Genomic DNA, 20388 nt, shown 5'->3' with positions numbered 1-20388 from the left:
TAATGAGAAAAGAAGAAAAAACTTATTTCATGAAGTTCCCTCAGGGAAATTATTTGAAAATTCCATTTATAGTTTAAGAATATAATTAACATTAATTGGGTTGTATAGATTTTAAAGAAGATAAACCCCAATGATGGAAAACAGTATTTATTATGCATTTGCAATGCATTGTAAACATGTAAGAGAGAAAAATCTCAGCTCTTACTTTGGTCATTCTGTTATAAATTAGCTGAAAAATAATAGTCACAAATGATTACATTTTTATAACATTTGCCTGTGATTCAGTAGTTATTCCCCAGAACTTTCTTGGTGCCTTATTACCAGTTTTATGAAGGAAGAAATTAAAAATCTGTGATGTGCTCAAGGTGACATAGCAAGGCAATGACATTGTCAGTGACATATCTTAATAGTTATTCCCCAAACCTATACATAATTGACCAGTTGCTATTTATTCAGATATTAATTTTTCTTTCTCAGATCTATGTAAATTTTAGAAGTAGTTTGATTTTTATTTTAAAGTGGATGTTCATTATTTATAGATAATCAGTTTTGATGTGTAGTTATATGTATTTTTTTTCTGTCAATCATAATAGTTAATAGGAAGCAAAGAACTTTTAAAAGATCTAAAACAAATAAGCTCCATGAGGGCAGGAATCTTTGTTTGTTTTATTGTCCCAAGTACCTAATATCTGGCACATAGTTAGACATTCAAATATTTAAATAAAGATTTGTTGAATGTATAAATTCTTTAATCCATTATCGATTTGAAATATTTAAATCTTCAAGAGTTAAGTTTGGATTGTAGGGAGATTTTTTGTTCTTTGGAAAAAGATTTTATTTTTATTTTTTAAATTCAATTTATTTAAACTTAAAATAAAGAACAAAAACAGGTCACCCATTTCTCCCACTCCCCGCCCCATGCCTCTAGCAACCACCAATCTGTTCTCTGTATCTGTCAGCTGAGTTTTTTGTTTCTTTAAGAGAGCTCATATGGTATTTGTTTTTCTCTGTCTGACTTATTTCACTTAGCATAATGCCCTCGAGGTTCATCCATGTTGTTGCAGATGGCAAAATTTCATTCTTTTTTATGACTAATATTTTATTGAATATATATATACCACAATTTCTTTATCCATTTGTCCTGTGGTGGACACTTAAGTTGTTTCTGTATCTTGGCTATTGTAAAAGATGCTGAAATAAACATGGGGGTGCATATATCTTTTTGAATTAGTGTTTTTATTTTCTTCAGATAAATACCCAGAAGTGGAATTGCTGGATCATATGGTAGTTCTATTTTTAATTTTTTGAAGAAACTCTATACTGTTTTCCATAGTGGCTGCACCAATTTACATTCCCACCAAACAGTGCACAAGGGTTCCCTTTTCTCCAGATCCTCACCAACACTTGTTATTTCTAGTCTTTTTGATAATAGCCATTCTAACAGATGTGAAGTGATATCTCTTTGTCCTTTTGATTTGTGTTTCCCTGACGATTAAGGATGTAGAGCATCTTTTCATATACCTGTTGGCCATCTGTATGTCGTCTTTGGCAAGATGTCTATTCAGATCTTCTGCTCATTTTTTTTTTTTTTTTAAAGATTTTATTTATTTATTTTTTCCCCCAAAGCCCCAGCAGACAGCTGCATGTCATAGCTGCACATCCCTCCAGTCGCTGCACGTGGGACGCGGCCCCAGCATGGCCGGAAAAGTGGTGCGTTGGTGCACGCCCGGGATCCGAACCCGGGCCGCCAGCGGCGGAGTGCGCGCACCCAACCGCCAAGCCACCCTGCCGGCCCTTCTGCTCATTTTTAAATCGGATTGTTTGCTTTTTGCTATTGAGTTGTATGAGTTCTTTATATATTTTGGATATTAGCCACACATCAGACATATGATTTGCAAATATTTTTCCCATTCAGCAGGTTGCCTTTTCATTTTGTTGATGGTTTCCTTTGCTGTGCAGAAACTTTTTAGTTTGATGTAGTCACACTTGTTTATTTTTGTTTTTGGTGTCAGATTAAAAAAAATCACTGCCAAGGCTGATGTCAAGGAGCTTACCACCTGTGTTTTCTTCTAGGAGTTTTATGGTGTCAGGTCTTATGTTCAAGTCTTTAATCCATTTTGAGTTAATTTTGTGTATGGTGTAAGATAGTGGTCCAGTTTCATTCTTTGGCATGTGGCTGTCCACTTTTCCCAAAACCATTTATTGAAGAGACTGTCCTTTCCCCGTTGTATGTTCTTGGCTCCTTTGTTGTAAATTAATTGAGCATATGTGTGTGGGTTTAATTCTGGACCCTCTAATCTGGTCCATTCACCTATGTGTCTGTTTTTATGCCAATACCATACTGTTTTAATTACTATAGCTTTGTAATATAGTTTGAAATTGGGGACCATGATGCCTCTAGAGCTTTGTTCTTTTTTCTCAAGATTGCTTTGGCTATTCAGAATCTTTTATGGTTCCATACAAATTTTAGGATTTTTTGTTCTATTTCTGTGAAAAATGCCATTGGAATTTTGATAGGGGTTACATTGAATTTGTAGATTACTTTGGGTAGTATGGACATTTTAACAATAATATTTCTACCATTCCATGAGGATAGAATATCTTTCTGTTTATTTGTATCTTCAGTTTCTTTCCTTAATGTTTGGAGTTTTCAATATACAGGTCTTTCACCTCCTTGGTTAAATTTATTCCTAGGCATTTTATTTTATTGGAAAAGGATTTTAGAATGAAGAGAGCAGTTACTCTGCACTTATCCATTAGTTTGGTGAGAGATGGTTTAACATTTGTATAGCTAGTCACCAACACAATACGTGCAGACCATTGTGGAGGAGGAAAGTATGAGAAAAATTGCTGTTAAAGTAACAAATAAGCGCAAATTCATATTGTAAAGTAACTTGTTAAATAGGGAATGCAAAATATTTTAAAGAACTGTAGTTTTATTAGTTGAAGTAATTGTAATTAGATTAGGTTAATAAAAGGGACGTGCATTAAAGTAAATAGGGAATGATGTTTTATGGGCATGTCAAAGCATAAGCCAAAACAATTAGTTTTAGCTTAAATCACAGTTACAGTATTTACACATAGTGCTTAGCTGATTTTTTTTTTTAGTAAATATTTTCTTCAATAAATATTTTTGCCTCTTATGTGTGATTGCTTACCAAAATAATCACAAATTATAGCAAAGGGAGATCTGAGACTCTGAATTTCACCTGTAATAGAAACTAATTGCTTAAGTACTAGAGACGAAGTGGAGGAGAGATTAATATTTGATATGTAAGAAAATGAAAGGATAGAATAAGAAATTGTGTAGCAGGAGAAGGGCATCCCAAGGTGGAGGTAAGAGGGAATGCAAAGGTATTCCTTCATGTATTCAACAGTATTTATTGGTAGCTTACTATGCTTGGTGCTGGGATATAAAAGTGAAAAAAGTAGACCAAGTCCTTGCCCTTATGTAGCTTACATTGTAGGGAAGGTAACCCACTTTCAGATAACACAATATCAAATAGTGATAAAATGCCTCTCTCTTACTAATTAGGTTGAACATTCTTTTTCCATTGCATTTTTACATTTTTTCAAATAACAACTTTATTAAGATATGACTCACATACCATGACATCCATCCTTTTAAATGTTCTCAGAGATTTTTATTATAGTATTTTATTGTATATTCTCAGAGATTTTTATTATATTAGCCAAGTTGTGCAAACATCATCACTGTCACGGTGGTTTTAGCAGGGTTCTCTTTGGATGTCTCTTCTTTTCCAGATCTTTCTCTTAAGCTGCCTTCTTTTGGTATTACATCCTACCCATTAGACTGCACTAATTACCAGCTGATTGTTCTATCATTTCGATACAGCGCCAGAGGGAATAAATTGCTCAGCAGCTTGATCTAGTTAAATTCGGGCTGGGGTAGCTTTTGAGGCCACTCTTTGAGGTTTGTTCTGACTGCAGGTGTGCTCTTCTTAGCTGTGTCTTTCCCTGGTTCTTTCTAATGAACCAGCTGGCCTATGATTTAGTTTATTGCTCTTAATTAAGAGGAAGTATTGTTTTTGAAAGCACCCTTAGTCTTGAACTTCCTCACACTCTGTTTGAAATAAAGCAGTTACTTTGGAGAGAGCTTCAGAGCTCTCTTTTCTTATAGTCTACCTCTCCTTCTGGGCAAACTCTCTGAGCCACTGTTCTGGGCTCAGGGCTGGGCAGTGGTCTCTGGCTTGCTGCTTCTGGTGTAGAATTTCTATCCTATGAGCAAACTGAGGTGAGGGCAGTTGGGGCTCCAGCATTCTCAGCCTCCTGCACTGTGGTAGACCTCCTGTTTTATAATTGGAGGCTGGGTGGAGGAAGGGAGCCTCTGCCCTCTTGGCCACACTCATCAGGAATTTAGCCTCTTCAACTTGGAGTTGGAGGGGATGAGAAATGCTGATGGCCTACCTTTCTTTCTGACATATGGTACACCTTGATTAGGAGCTGAGAGGGAGCTCTCTTCTCTTAGACACACCTAGCTGGAGTGGAGCTTCTGTCAACCTGAGCTGGAGCAAGGTAGGAAGTGGGTTATGGTTCAAATGCCACAAAGTGTCCCAATACCAAGTTTTAGTAGATTTTCTTGAATAATGTTTCTTCTTTCAAATATGCGCTTAGGACATTTTTCAGCGACTTTAACTGGTTGCTTTTTAAAATAGTTTTGTTAGCTTCGCTTGTTTCACTGGGCAGTGGGTCTGTGAAGCAACTTTCCCTGTCATCCTGGAAGTGGAACTCTCCAAACTACTTAATTCTACATCTTCTTAAAGTTCCAAGGTGTGTTCCCAGTAAGGAAATTACCATCCCAAGTAATTGAGTTTTTTTTTTTTTTTTTGTGAGGAAGATTAGCCCTGAGCTAACATCTGTTGCCAATTCTCCTCTTTTTGCTGAGGAAGATTGGCCCTGGGCTAACATCTGTGCCCATCTTCCTCTACTTTATATGGGATGCCGCCACAGCATGTCTTCATAAGCAGTGCGTCTGTGCGCACCCGGGATCCGAACCTTCGAACCCCAGGCCACCGCAGCGGAGCGCACACACTTAACCGCTGCGCCACCGGGCCAGCCCGAGGTTTGTTTTTTTCCTAACGAACAGAGATTTTGGTCAGATGTGAAACCCAGAGCTGCCAATGTCCACAGCAGTTCTGTGCACTATCCAAAGTGTCATACTAAGGACTTTTATAATCACTGTATATGTCGTGAGCTGAAGATGTTATTTTCAGGGTTTATTTTACCTAGTTTTTTGCTGCCCACAGAAATCTGCAGCTTCCACCCAGCTTGTTTACTTGATTAGATTTTGCAGTTACTTGGCTCATTAATATGTGGATGTTTCCTGCATAGCACGATTGATTTTTTTTTTAATTCTTTCATATTCTCAGAATCATATAATTTGCGGATATTTAAGTTGATATCCAATTAAATTCTGAATTTTTTAAATGGCTTGATCTGATCTTAAATTACGTTTTATAAAAGAATTTTACTGACATCTGATTGTGCATTTCAGTCATACAGAGTTTCATATAAAAAAATCAGAAACTTAAAATTTTAGAGTTTGAATGTACCTCAACCTCTTCATCCTTTTACTGAATGAGGAATCCTTTCTAATTGTAGCCGTTGATCTGTTTGTCAGTGTACCTAGTTTCATCAATCACTGTCTGCTCCTCTCTGTGTTTACTTGTGTTTACCCTTCTTGTGACCACTGAAAGACTCTCTCCATCCCTATAAATCTGCTCACATTCCTGAGAGAGAATCCAGTGTAGGGCAGAGTAATCATACCGAATCATTTCAGACATCACTGGAAAGCAAATATATTGTTTTCCTTGGTTAATTGTCCACTCGAGGTTTGGTGGTGGAGAGGGGAGGTGGAGTCAAGTTGTACAATACGTTTCTACCTCTTCCTAAGACATCATCTAAATAATTTCTTCAGTAGGAGCATAGATTTGACAGTTTCTTGCAGAATGAGGTGGTAGATACAATTGAACCAATTTACTCACATTCTATGGTTTGTTAATATAAGCATTTCTTACCTCAGGCTATACCTCTATATAAGTAAAATTGAGGAAGGAGTTGATAGTGGTCTGTTTTGTAGTAGTAAGTATGCTGTTGGGAATTCCCTTTAATATAACATTCACTTGTATACTATTGTAATGACGTGTAACATCTGCCTGTAATAGTGATTTGTTGTGAAAATTTACTCCCATGATATACTGTATCTGGCTTCATGATGAATTTGATTTTAGAAACACACATATCAAATAATGGATTTAATGGTAAAATATTTGTGTATATTCCTATAATACCTTTGGAAGGACACACAAGAAACTCGTCATTGGTTGCCGCTAGGAAAGAGAATGCCCTAGGCTGGAGGACTGAGATGGGAAGTATACCCTTTTATTCCATCTGAATTTTATAATGAGTGTGTTACCAAAACAATAGTAAAGCACTAAAAAGTAAGTAAAACAAAAACAGCCAAGTAAATGATAACAAAAGGGAAAATAAATGGATAAGGCAGACAATCTGTGGATATAATTTTAGCCAAATATAATTTGGTGGTCCCTGTTTGGGTTTCTTCTCCCAACTAGTAAGCTCTCCATGTTGATTGATGGCTAAGTTTGATTAGAACTCTCTTCTAGGTGGTAATTATATTCTAATATTTTACCATCGTATTGTTCCCTCCACCTTCAGATGATTTAGAAGAGTTGCCAGATTTCTCTTTGACATGAGATCTGTTCTTTATTTAGAATGCTAGTTAGTAGAAGGGTTACTTCATGAATAAAAGACCATGGTGGTGACTTACGAGTATTCTTCCACAGGAGATAAGATGATTTTTTTGAGGTACTTTGATCTATATTGATGGTAAAGAATTTACTTGAATCTTTTTCCAAATTCTCATATCTAAAGTCTGATTGATTAAATTCATTCTTAGTGTTTCGTTTTAAAAGAATGCAGCTTTAGCAAATCTCTTTATATAATGAGGTGGAATTATGTTCAAGTTTTACGTTGTTATATCGTTGTTTTTAAACATTTACAGGTTTCCTTCTTCTTTCTGCCCTTTAGCCGGCCTCAGAAAGTATGTTTGTGTCCATTTCTACCAGTGCATCCTCTGCACATCTCTACCCACTTGTACATAATTCAGCATCCAGCAGAGGTGAGTAAGATTTTGTAAAACACACAATTTCAATTAAAATATTAGTACACGGGAGGAAACACACAGATGAACATACTCATCCCTCCCAGCTCTTTAGCATTTCTGAAAATAAATTGATGATAAATGCTTTTCTCTTTGGGAGAAAATAGTTTCTTTTACATATTATATGCTTGTATAGTATCATATGCTTTAGAGACAGATAAAAACTATATTATTTCATAAAACAGTGTTATTTCATAAAAACTGTGTTATTGAATAGTATAGAAATTTAGAACTCCAACAGTTTTGTATGAAGAAAAAAATGAGATTTTTTTGAATGAAAAGCTAAGAAAATCATTACTTTTAAAATTTGGTCATAGCTTATATTCCTTGATGTCTTTTCTTGTTAAAGTAGAAGTAATTCTCAGCATTTTAGTGTTACAAAATGAATATATAAAATAAATTTTTTATTTCCTTAAATGAACAGAATATGTATATTTTATAGTATATATATTATAAAGACCTTTAATTAATACTTTCCTACATGGGTGAGAATTATGTATTTGCTGGTGTGTATGTGTTTGTAACTCTTGATTAACTGCAGTAATGAAGAGAGGAGGGAAGGAGGTCTTAGAAAACCACAAATTATAATCAATACAAAACTGGTTGATGCATGGTCCAAAATGGGTTTAATGTAAACTGAAGTTAAAGCTCTTCTAACATTTATGAACTCAGGACATCATAGATCAAATCAGGCTTTTGAAAAAGGAAAAATTTTTTTCTTAAATTTCTGAAGGCTATATGACTTGAAGACTTTAACAAAGACATAAAAAATATTAATCTGTCTTTTCTTTTTCCAAATGATGAAACACTTAGTCTTTTATTGCAAATTGTTAAATATTCCATTTGTTGGGTAACCTTTTTTTCGTGTTAACAAGCAACATGCTCTTGTCAGGATTGTGACAATTTGGTTACTAGCATTATTTTACTTTATTTAAACTTACAACACTGTGCAGCTCAAATTTACATAAAATGATAGTTTGCTAGTCATAACCGTTTTGGCTGAAACTTGACTTTTTATGGCGAATGCTGTTTTCATGGTGCCTTTTCATTATTGTGTGGTTCCAGACATAAGATGGCTTTAAAATGTAGGTGTTTTTATTGATTTGTGACAGTTTTAATGTTTTCAAATCTATTTATTTATTCCTCCATTCATTCATTCATTCATTCTTTCCTTCCTTCTTTCCATGGTTAATTCACAATTTAGGTGATCCGTCTATAATTGCATATAGATTTTTTGTATATAATTGTAGATAGATCGGTGTATAATTGTGTGCTACAGATATATTTTATGTATATATAAGTAGGTCTATGTTGTTTTTCCTTATCGCCCAAGAAACTTTCCAATCTTAATCTAACTCAGTAATACTGGGCTGCCTTGTGCTTAATCTCAGCACACTGTTTTCAATAAAAGAATATGCCAATTTGATGGCTCTCCCTAAAAAGTGATTGAAAGCCATTTGGATAGGCTCTAGGAGGGGGCTTTAATGAAGTGGATGATATGGAGGTGATATGATGGAGCATTTCAAAGAGTAGGTATATGTATGTAGAAAATTATTTAAGGATAAAAACAAAGCACTTATCTCAAAAATAACAAAAAGCTTTACAAGGAAAAAATGTTATGTTAAACTGCTTGGCCTTTTGTGAACAATGTATATGTAGCCATAATGATGTAAACACAGTTTATTGATTTAACTAAAAATATTAGAAGACATGAGGGTAAGGAGTAATGTAAGAAAGCTAAATCCTCATTTATTAGGACAGGCTGTAGTTATAAAGTGCTATAGTTAGGAGTGAGGTCTCAGGAGCCAGATTGCTTGAGTTTAAGTCCTTAATAGCTCTGTAAATTCTGTAACCCTGGGCAAGTTAATTAACCTCTCTGTGCTTCAGTTTCGTCATCAGTAAAATGAATGTGATAAAAGATATACTTCTTTACTGGGTTATTGTAAACAGCAAATGAATCCATCTGTATATATAATGCACTTAAAATTATGTACATTAAAGTTAGCTGTTATGATAATGATAATAAATGGTAGTTTGTAGATAGTATCTAAAATTGATAAATCAAGAAATAGCAAGACACATATATAGAAATATGGAGATATACTACGAAGAAATGGCTAAAAGAGTTAAACTGGTTGCCTCTGGAAGTGGTACTAGAGAGTGTATCTGGGAACATTATAAATCTTTTGGCACTATTTAGTTTGACATATGTAAATGTGTTACTTTGGTAAAAGTTTCAAAAGTGATTTAAGTATGTGTCAAAGTCTCATAGTGGTGGTAAGGAGGGAAGAAAACAGTATGAAACACTGGAAAATGTCCTAAAACTCCCCTCTCGTCTTTCTCCTCCTAGTCTCATTCATCATGTTAGTTGTTCCAAATTACTATTTTCAGGCTCCCTAAGAGCTCCAGCCTGCTACATGTTCTTTTTTATTAAGTTAAAGTCCCAGCAAATTCTGATTCTTCTGTTTCCTTTTCCAGCTTTTTATTAGGTAGATCAATTACTGTCAGCATCTTTAAATTCACCTTTTACATATTATTTTAATCAACACTTCAGAGACCCAGGGGTGAAAGAGATAAACACAAAAATGTCCCTGAAGGGTGTATATATGTGGGTGTGTGTGTTTGTGGTTGCTGAATATCGTCACTGCAATACCTTTTGTTTCTGTTACAAGTATAATGTAAGTATAAATTTATTTTTAATTACTTTAGTAAATTTATATGTAATATTACTGTTTTGTGTATTAATTTTCTAAGTAACTTTGATATTCCTAAAGGAAAGTGAGTAATGATTGATATTCCTTAAGTACACTGTGATTCTTTTGTGGATACAAAAATAGTCACATTATTCAATGTGAGGATATATATAGGTGGGATTATATAAATTGATTAAAGATAACATTGGGCTGTGTGTAGGTAAACAGATTAGAGAGGGGCTGTGTCACTTATGTGATCAAGCATGACGTTCCCAGTTGGGCCAGTTGAGAAGAGCCAGACAGTGACTGTGCCCTATAGACCAAAATAACCAGGAAAAGTGTGCAACTAAGGCAGAGTAGCTAATCACCTGGCTCTACTTGGATTAAGGTAGAATTCTTGTGACAACAAGAAAAGTAGTTTTTAGTGTTGGAAACTATGATGTTGAAAAAACCACTGATGGTAGTTAATAGAATTTACAGAAATGGTCAGATTTCTCCGCTCTAAAGTTATTATTTTTTTCCCTTTCCATACTCTTTATTCTTTGGAAGGAAGGCCATAAATCCAGCTGACACTCAAGTGGGAAGGAGAGATTAAGCTCTACCTCCTGGAATGGAGCATATTTACAGCAATACTTGAAATTCTTCAAAAAGGAAGATTTGTCTTTTCGCTCCCATTTGTTTATTTATTCAATCATTTGTTTATATCAGTAGGGACTCTATATTTATTTTATACTTTGGGTTATAATCCAAATACTATGTTATTTATTTTATTGCTCAAGTTGTTCCAGTTTGGCCATTGAGATTGGCTTCTGTGTCCCTTTGATAGGCACCATTGTTTTGTTTTTTTGAGAACTTCTTTGCTTTCTGGCATAAAGATCTAGGCAGTTATCTTCAAGTTGACATACTACAAAATGTAATTACTGTTGAAATAAGAAGTTTTTCAGAATAAATAATTTGATTTAGTTAAGCACAAATTTACATTTTTCATAATCGTAACCATTATTTAGATTAATGTTATCTTATTTGATCGGTAAACCTCTAAACACACAAATAGAATTAAAATGTACACTTGTATTATATTTAATACTGATAAATCAGGGAAACTATAGCTCTTTTTATTAAACTGTGGTCTGTGTTAAAAGATTTATGAAAATTATATATATTATTAATCAAATATTCATCATAAAACTTTTAAAAGTGCATTTGTCTAAGTAAAATGTACTTTTTAATTAATTTTTTAATTAAAGGAAAACAAAGTGTTGCGGACAGTTCCTCTACTAGCAGCATGCCTCCCCCAGGACAAGTGTAAAGTCAAGATTGGTCGTCGCTTCAGTGAAGAAAGGTAAATTAACTTTTAGGGCAATTTAAAGTAATTCTTTTCTACAAAGATCTTTAAAAATGGTTTCCTTCAACTTATTCATTAGACCCAGAACATGGTACATTGGGAGTGGTCAAAAAATTTAAGTTCTCCCTTTTCCCTCAAAATAATACAAGACAAAGCAAAACATAAACAAAAATACCCCAAAAAACACAGACTGAAATGGAATAACCAAAGGATTGATAGCATTATCTAAATTTCATAGTACTGTATGTTAAGCCTAAAGGCATATATATTTACTGTTTATTTCATTTTTGTTGAAAGTGGTTTCAAGATGGTAGCGTACTTTTATTAGATTTAGTTCAATTTTATTTTCTTTTTTTACAATTCTATATGATATGCATTTATATAAATAAACACATATCCATCCATTTCTAGTCCGTTAAAGCTTTCCTAAGGTGCCGTGACTAGAACTGTATTTAGTATTCTAGTTATAGGCATATCATATTTTTTTGAAGGATAGAATGCCTTCTCCTGTCATATTTAAAATATTCTTTCTGATGAGGCCTAATATTTTTATGTGCAGCAGCCCATTAGTTGATATCTTCACCCTCAGTTTTATAATGTCCTTGAATCTTATTTCACACTGTATTACAGAACCCATTATCATAAATATAAATTATATACTACACGTATATTTAAATTTTTCTACAAGTCTTTTCTTACCTTTGAAGCATATTTGTTGCTTTTCTGCCCATTCACAAAACCTTCGCAAATTACTTTGATCCTACCTACACAGTTAAATATATTTTTAGATGCAAAATTTAATTTCTCATGAAAATATGGAGATTTCTTTTTCAGTTCACTTATAAAAATGCTAAGTAAGAAGAGTATTAGCAACAAGCCCAGGGAATTGAGCAGACTTTTTCATTCCTTAATAGTTTAGCCTTCTTTATTATTTAGCTTCATATTATAAAAATAACTTCATGTTAGAACTTTATAAAATCATTTTTTTCCCTTCTCTGACACTATTGTTTAGGCACAGTCTTCTCATATAGAATTTTCTGTTGCAGATTTGGCATTACCTTGCCCCCAGAGGTGAGATTTGTTCTGGCCTTGGTGCTACTGTTGTGATGTTTGCCAGTTTGTTGGGAATGGAAGTGAGATCCAGGGCTCTTCACATGGGGAGGAGCCACATCGTTATTTACATTGTGATACTTTCACACAGAAGCTCTTTATACTGATAGTTTCTCTGTAATTCTTGGGTGGATGTGGATATATAGGTAGAATTGGGTTCCACCTAATCTGCCAACTTGGATCTAGGTTATTTTATTTCAAAAGTGGTGAGCATCTATGGTGGTAGAAATGGAAACTATCTGGGTCATCCCTGACATTTGGCTATCTAACTCCTCCACAAATATGCTTTGGATGAGAAACTTGACACTTTTCCAAATAGCCCATTGCATTTTGAGCCCATTATATCAAGTAGTTCAGTTTTTTCTATGTTGCCTAGTATAGTGCTTACTCAGTAGGTTATTATTCACTGATGGATTTTAAACTAAAGCTGATTAAGACTGTTGATTTAATATTAATCTGGTAATTGAATGATTAAGTTAGACTTTTGTTAGATTATGTGAAGTAATCATGGGGGAATAAGTAAGAGATATATTGTTTTGGTATCCTTTGTAAATGGAATTTAAAAATACTTATTTTCAATTTTTTGCCTCTAGTATATAAGAAAATAATCAACCATATATCCAGTGACTTTTTAAATTCATTCATTAGTTGTAGAAATTGTTTTGTAGATTCCCTGGAACTTTCTGTGTAAATATCATCTGTAAATAGGATCATTTATACTTCTTCCTTTCCAATCTTTATGTCTTTTGTTTCTTTTTCTTGCCTTATTGCAGTAACTGGGACCTTCAGTACAATGTATGTTAGGAGTGGTGAAAGCCAGCATCTTTACCTTGATCTCAATCTCAAGGGATATTTTTAAATATGATATTGGTGTACATTTTTGTAGATGCCATTTATCAGTTTAAAAAAGGTGCTGTTTATTGTCTTTAATTGATTCTTTAACTTGTCTCCTTCCCCCTCAAGATTGTTTTGTTGCTTGCAGACAGAGGCTGTCGCATTCATTATTATATCTCCAGTGCCAAAATGCTTTGATATGTATTTTTGATTGAAGTCCAATAAGAATAATAAAAGGTGTTTTTTCCCCACAATCTAATAAAGTTTTTTCTTTAATCTTGTAGAGATCCTGAACTTTCAACTGTTTGTCGGAAGTCTGGTACATTAATATTATATCCAGGGGCTGAAGCTGCTAATTTGGAAGAATTTATATTAGATTCTCCTATTTATCCTTCCACAATCATCATCATTGATGGTACATGGAGCCAGGCTAAGGACATTTTCTATAAGAATTCCTTATTCCGATTGCCCACTCAGGTAAACTAGTATTTTAACATAGAATAAATACAAATGTATAATTATGTATGTTAGATATGTTTTCTGTGAGGGAATATGCATACGTTTTTATATATGAATTTGATAGTATTTATACATGTGAATGTGTGTACATAGGTATGTATATGCTTGTGTGTGTTTGATAGGTATGTAGAAAATTTCATATTTGTCCTTCTTTCTCAGTTCCTTCCACCAAACTTCACCATAGTTTAGACATTTAGCTATATTAAGAATCTCTCAGACATTTAATCAGAGAAGTTTAAGGATTAGTTATTTCCATGTGTATTAATATTTTTTGTTAAGAAGTGTTATGTTTAAATACTTTTATTTGGTAACTAAATTACCTTGTTTATATTAGGAATGACTGAATTTTTATGAAATACTTTTTTGTCATTCATTATTATAATCATATGGCTTATTTTTCAATTTATTGATTAATTCATTACATGGAATGAACTCTGGTCATATTATATTATCCCTTTGATATATTGCTGAAACATATTTTTTTTAATGGCATTGAATTATAATTTATATATTTTTTGTACTTTTATGATCACGTTTGGGTACTAAGATATTGTTAACTTCAAATAAATAGAAGAGATTTAAATATTTTTCTGTGGGCTGGAATAGTTTAAATAATATTGGAATTCCTTGCTTCTTAAAAATTAGATGGAACTCATTGGTGAAACTACCTGGTCCTGGTCTCTTTAAAAGTGGTAACTTTTAAATCTTTCTTTCAAACTCTTGTATGAATTATTCAAGCTTTCTACTTCTATTTGGTTCAGTTTTTAATAACTTTTATATTTTCTAGGGAATTATCTTTCTTGTGACTTAACAAATTGGTTGCCATATATCTGTATATATTCTTATATACTTACTTTGATTTCTTCTGAATGTGTCCTTTCTCCTTTCTAATCATACACACACAAACTATACACACGCACACACACACACACACACATTTTTTCTCCAAGAACAGACTCAAAAGAGGTTTCTCTATTTTATTGAGCTTTTAAAAGTATTAGCCTTTAGATTGTTGTAATGGCTCTTATACTTCATATTTCATTAATTTGAGCTTTTATCTTGATCAATTTCTTTTACCTTTTTCAGCTTATTTTTTCTGATTTTGTAAGATTTGTACTACTAGTACTACATTCCCACCAGTAGTTTATGAGAAATCCTGTTTCTTCACATCCTTGACAGCACTTTGTATGGGCGTCTTTTTAATTTTAGCCATTCTGTTAGTTGTGTAGGGAAATCTTGTGTGGCTTTAATTTGAATTTACCTAATGGTTAATGATGCCGAGCATCTTTTTTTTTTTTTTTTTTTGCGGAGGAAGATTAGCCCTGAGCTAACATCTTTGCCGGTCTTCCTCCACTTTATATGTGGGTCGCCACCACAACATGGCTGACGAATGGTATAGGTCCATGCCCACGATCTGAACCTGCGAATCTGTGCTGCTGAAGCGGAGTGTACCAAACCCAAGCACTACACCATGGGGCTGGCCCCTGAGCATCTTGTCATGTGCTCATTTGCCATCCATATATCTTCTTTAGTAAAGTATACATTTAAATCTTTTGCCTGTTTTTGAATTGGCTTCTTTATTTCTTTTTAATGAGTCTGTGAGTTCTTGGTATATTCTGGTTACAAGTCCTTTATCACGTATGTGATTTGCAAATATTTTCTCCTAGTCTGGGGCTTTTCTTTTTATCCTCTTAGCAGTCTCTTTGGAAGTGCAGAATTTCTTAATTTTGATGAAATCCAATTAATCCATTTTTTAAATTAATATACATGATTTTTTATTATTATGCAATTTTTGTTGTACATTATTGTTTGTCAGTCACCATATAAATGTATCCCTTCACCCAATATACATGATTTTTAAGGTAAAGAATCTACCAAATAAGTCAAGTTATTTTACCTTTATGCATGAAGGATGGAAAGGGATAAAGTTTCAAAGTTTCTGTGGTTAACAAAGCTATGTTACAAGTATTTATATCTTCAGAAATAGAAACGAGAGTTAAAATATCTTAGCAGGGCAATCACTTATCAAGCAAGACAACCAATTAAAAAATCAGATTTTTAGATACAGGTTAGAGTCACAGGACATCCTCAGATGCTTTGAATCCAAATGACTTGAGAGACTCCTTTGTTACAAATAAACATTTGTAAGGACGGTTTTATCATGGAAAATAGAACAGGATGATTATAGTTGTAACTTAACACACAGCCTCTATATTAGACTTATAGTGTTCTTGTGAATGCTTTCAGTTCTGTATGTTATCAGGACAGGCCCTCTGACTCAGAATGTTCTGCCCTCTGCAGCTGTAGGAGAAACAGCCTGAGCATCTCTTCTTATCTTTTTTGAAGTTTCTTTCACTAGCAATTGCTAATTAGGAGGGCCTGTGTTCTCAAAGATAAACCAGAAATTCCATTAGTTACTAGCTCCTTGGAGAAAACAGTAAGGCTGAGAAACTTAAATATTTACAATGTGATATAGAAAAGGGAAGTTTTATTTGAACAAATCAAATGGGTAATGAATGTTTTGTTTTTAAAACATATACTTATATAAATATGTATATACATAAATACATAACATATACACATTTATATACATTCAAATATATATAAACATACACAAATATGTATATAATGTAGTTGTTAACAGAGCTTGCTTTATCTTTTGAGATTTAAATAAAATTGTCCACATTCCTTGTCAAATATGCTGTGGAAGTCTCTGCAAAAATGTTATAGTCACCTCTTGCTCTGAGTTCCTACTCTGCTGTACTCTTGTCTCCCATGGATGTTCTCTTTTCTTTGCTTCATGTCTCTCCAGATGTGTCTCCCCTTTCCTACAGTGTACCCCACGTCACTCACACAGAGGATTCGTGTGTGTGTATAGTAGACTGTAATCAGTGTTTGGGTAGATGAAGTTGTGGGGCAGGGGGAAGGTTGTAACAAGATGAACTATTTAAAATTGAATGTTTAATAGCTCTGTTCTTTCACCACATACTCTCCTTCTCTCTCTCTCTCTGCATGTCTGTTTCTTCTTTTATCCCTTAGTTTCTTCGCTTTTGCCTCTCAACTTGCCACTATTTCCAAATTCAGGAGTGATTTGGTATGTCTTTGATTCACTGTCTTTTTGTATACCTCATTTTGTCTAAGGAATTTTCCTAAACACAGGCAGAAACCTTAATCTCAGCTGGTTAAAAAACAAACAAAAAAGGTCTTATTCCTGCTACAAAAATGTGTGTTAAAAAAGTGGTGCCACATTTATACATAGGACTCTGGAACTTGCTTTTTTTGTACTTGACATTATATCATGAATCTTTTTCTGTGTCAGTAGAGTATACAAGTATGATAATTCATTTAACCATTCCTTTTACCAGACATTTAGGGTATTGCTATATTTTAGTGAACATCTTTGAACACATTAGCTTTTTGAACATATGGGAATTTTTATTAGATTCCTAGAAGTGAATTTTGGGCCAGAAAGTGTGTACATTTTATGTCTTAAAAGATACTGCCAAATTAGTCTCCGCTAACAGTCTGTGAAAGTATCTGTGGTCCCATACTCTCGACAGCCTGGATATTATATTATCATCTTTATTTTTGCTAATGTGATGGTATAAAGTAGTATCTGATTATTGTTTCAGCTGTGTTTTTAATTGAATTGCCTGTTTTTGCTGTAACCCTAAATCTAATACAGACACTAATGATATGCATTAAAAGATATTGGTTATAATCTCGAATAAGGAGATACAGAGATTTCGATCCTCTATTCTTTGTGACATAATTTCATACTAAATGTATGTACAATTATTTAATAGAAATAGGAAATAGAATTTTAAGGCAAAATGTTATTACCCCTAATTCTTCTATTTTATTTGATTGAATTTCAAATATGTGTTAATAGATAAGACTATGGTGATGATAGAGATGGTAGAGGTTCTATTATTTCTTTATTTTGGTACATCATAACTTTTTTTACATTTCTGGGGAATTCAATTTTATTTTTAATGGGATTTCATCTTCATAATGATTTTACATAATGTTTACAATACTCAACTTTTAAAGAAGTATGTAGGTGTGGTAAGAATCTGCTTTAGATAGATAGCTAGAGATTTGGAGGTCCTAACCCTCTCCTTGAAAATTCTGATAGGCTTCAGGGGACCAGGTGGTACTTGTATTCTCAAAGTGTTTTGAATCCAGCCAAAGTATTACTGAGTTTTTACTGTGTGGGATTGGAATCCTTAACTCCTTAACACTGATTAGTATTCCTACTAGGTTATAGTTTATAACTAAGGTTTTAAGAAAGTTAAAGCAAAACAAACAGAACTATGTGAAGGAGGCTATTTCTTCTTAGTTAATATGGTATACAATGTCCATTTCTTTCTCATAATTTCTGTTCTTATCTTTTTAAAAGAGGAAATATTATTGACATTCTTGGTTACTTATGAAAACACATTGATAATCCTTACCATTTGTGTAGCAATTTATAGTTTTCAAACCTATTTAAAATTTGTCTTATTTGTTTCCCAGAAAAACCTTTTAGGCAATATTTTTGTCAGTACGTTAGAGGAATATTGACTTAAATTTGTGTCACTCCTAGGACAGTAAACATTAATAACCAAGTTTTTGGTGGAAAAGTAGAGATTTAGAAAGTGTTGTTTTCTCTATAATTAATAATATTGAAGATACTTTTAATGACAATTAAAAACAAAGATTAATTAGTAATAAAATCTTGTTTTGATTGTGATATGATATAATGTGTAAGCACACCCAAAAGATATAATGTCAAATGTTTAGAAAGATCTTACAGTAATAAAAAAATCTATTTATATCACATAAAAGGATATCAACAACTTTTTAATGATTTATAAGCTTAGAGCATGTGGTCCTTTGATATCATTAACAACTTTGCATGCAGTCCAAATCTCAAGATCCATATGGTAGTCATTTGTGTTACGTGGTAGAAGATGTCTTAAAAACTGTTATAAACTTATGAGTTCTAGTAGGTATTAAGTTTACTGTGAATAATGTTGATTACCATATAAAGTAACAGGCATACTTTTTTCCAAATGATTGCTTGCAGACATGATTGTGATTGAAAAAAATGTAATTCTTGTTTTTTCCCTCTGCATTGATCAGCAACATTTTAAATATATATGTTCTCTAAGTGTTGAGATCTCTAAGTGTTGAGATAATTATGTTGAAGAAAAATTATGTTAAGTGGATGTAACTATAAATTTAATTGTAAATATTCAGTCTCCACCTGAAAATGTAATTCTGTGGTTTATAGAAATCTGGGTACTCTTACCAGTTTTTGATACATTATTTGATCTATTTTTAAGTATAAATGAATTATAGTTGTCATATATTCTTGTGCTTTATAATTTTAGCTATCTATTCCAACACATGTACCCACTTATATTTTATTCATCCTATAAATATTTATTGAGTTCCTGTCATGTTTTAAATACTATTCCATACAAAGTACATATTTTTTTTCTTTTTGCCTTTGAACATTTGATAACTGATATTTCAAGTAGCACATTTGCAGTTCTCTACTATTATAGTACTTCATCAAGTTAAATAATTACATTTTCATAAATTATTTTGTTTCTCAGAGGATCACTAGGTACAGTGATATATATTGACATAGCATAAGGTGAGGAAAGTATTATGTGATCATATAGACACATTATTAGAATATGTTGAATGGTAAATTGTCCAAAACACAAAAACAATAGAAAAGAGTTAAGTATGAATCATTAAGAAGAATTTAAGATTATGGTGAACCATCTGATTTAATTTTGGGTTTAACTTGGATTAAAAATAAATATTCCGGGCCAGCCCCATGGCTTAGCGGTTAAGTGCACGCGCTCTGCTACTGGCGGCCCGAGTTCGGATCCCGGGCGCACACCGACGCACCGCTTCTCCGGCCATGCTGAGGCCGCGTCCCACATACAGCAACTAGAAGGATGTGCAGCTATGACATACAACTATCTACTGGGGCTTTGGGGAAGAAAAAAAAAAAAATAAGGAGGAGGATTGGCAATAGATGTTAGCTCAGAGCTGGTCTTCCTCAGCAAAAAGAGGAGGATTAGCACAGATGTTAGCTCAGGGCTAACCAAAAAAAAAAAAAAAAAAATATTCGGGGGGCTGGCCCGGTCGCGCAAGCGGTTAAGTGCGTGTGCTCTGCTGCGGCAGCCCGGGGTTCGCCAGTTTGGATCCCGGGTGCGCAGCGACGCACCGCTTGTCAAGTCATGCTGTGGTGATGTCCCATATAAAGTGGAGGAGGATGGGCATGGATGTTAGCCCAGGGCCAATCTTCCTCAGCAAAAAAGAGGAGAATTGGCAGATGTCAGCTCAGGGCTGATCTTCCTCACAAAAAAATAAATAAATAAATAAATCTCTTAAAAAAATACCATATATATATTGACAGGTTTCAGACACAGCCTGCAGCCCATTGTAATACTTAACTGGATACAATATGTCTCTTTCCTTTAAATTCACATGATATACCCCAATGTATTGTATACCAATATATAGCATTTTCTTCAACTACATGAAAGGTGTGATTTAGGCAAGATAGTGAGCATTAGAGAAAGAATTATCAGAGGCATACTGGTCTCTGTGTTTTAATTTGATCCTTAGTAAAAATCAAATTGTTGAAAACTGAACTCTGCAGGAGTCTGAAACTATTT

The 20388-nt window shown here is 33.5% G+C and overlaps 1 protein-coding gene across 1 annotated transcript in view; it reads left to right on the top strand.

Annotated features, from left to right (window-relative positions):
* The window catches only part of DTWD2 (DTW domain containing 2), a 93398-nt gene that overhangs the window by 15060 nt on the left and 57950 nt on the right, over nt 1-20388 (top strand). Inside the window, exons 2-4 of the mRNA XM_058539034.1 lie at nt 7069-7159; nt 11142-11236; nt 13468-13660. Coding sequence (XP_058395017.1) covers nt 7069-7159; nt 11142-11236; nt 13468-13660 — 379 coding nt within the window. The remainder of the gene's footprint in view (nt 1-7068; nt 7160-11141; nt 11237-13467; nt 13661-20388) is intronic.

Source organism: Diceros bicornis, chromosome 1, assembly GCF_020826845.1.
Source record: "Diceros bicornis minor isolate mBicDic1 chromosome 1, mDicBic1.mat.cur, whole genome shotgun sequence".
Taxonomy (NCBI): domain Eukaryota; kingdom Metazoa; phylum Chordata; class Mammalia; order Perissodactyla; family Rhinocerotidae; genus Diceros; species Diceros bicornis.
The sequence above is the reverse complement of the archived record's forward strand: the minus strand, read 5'-3'. Positions and strand labels throughout refer to the sequence as shown.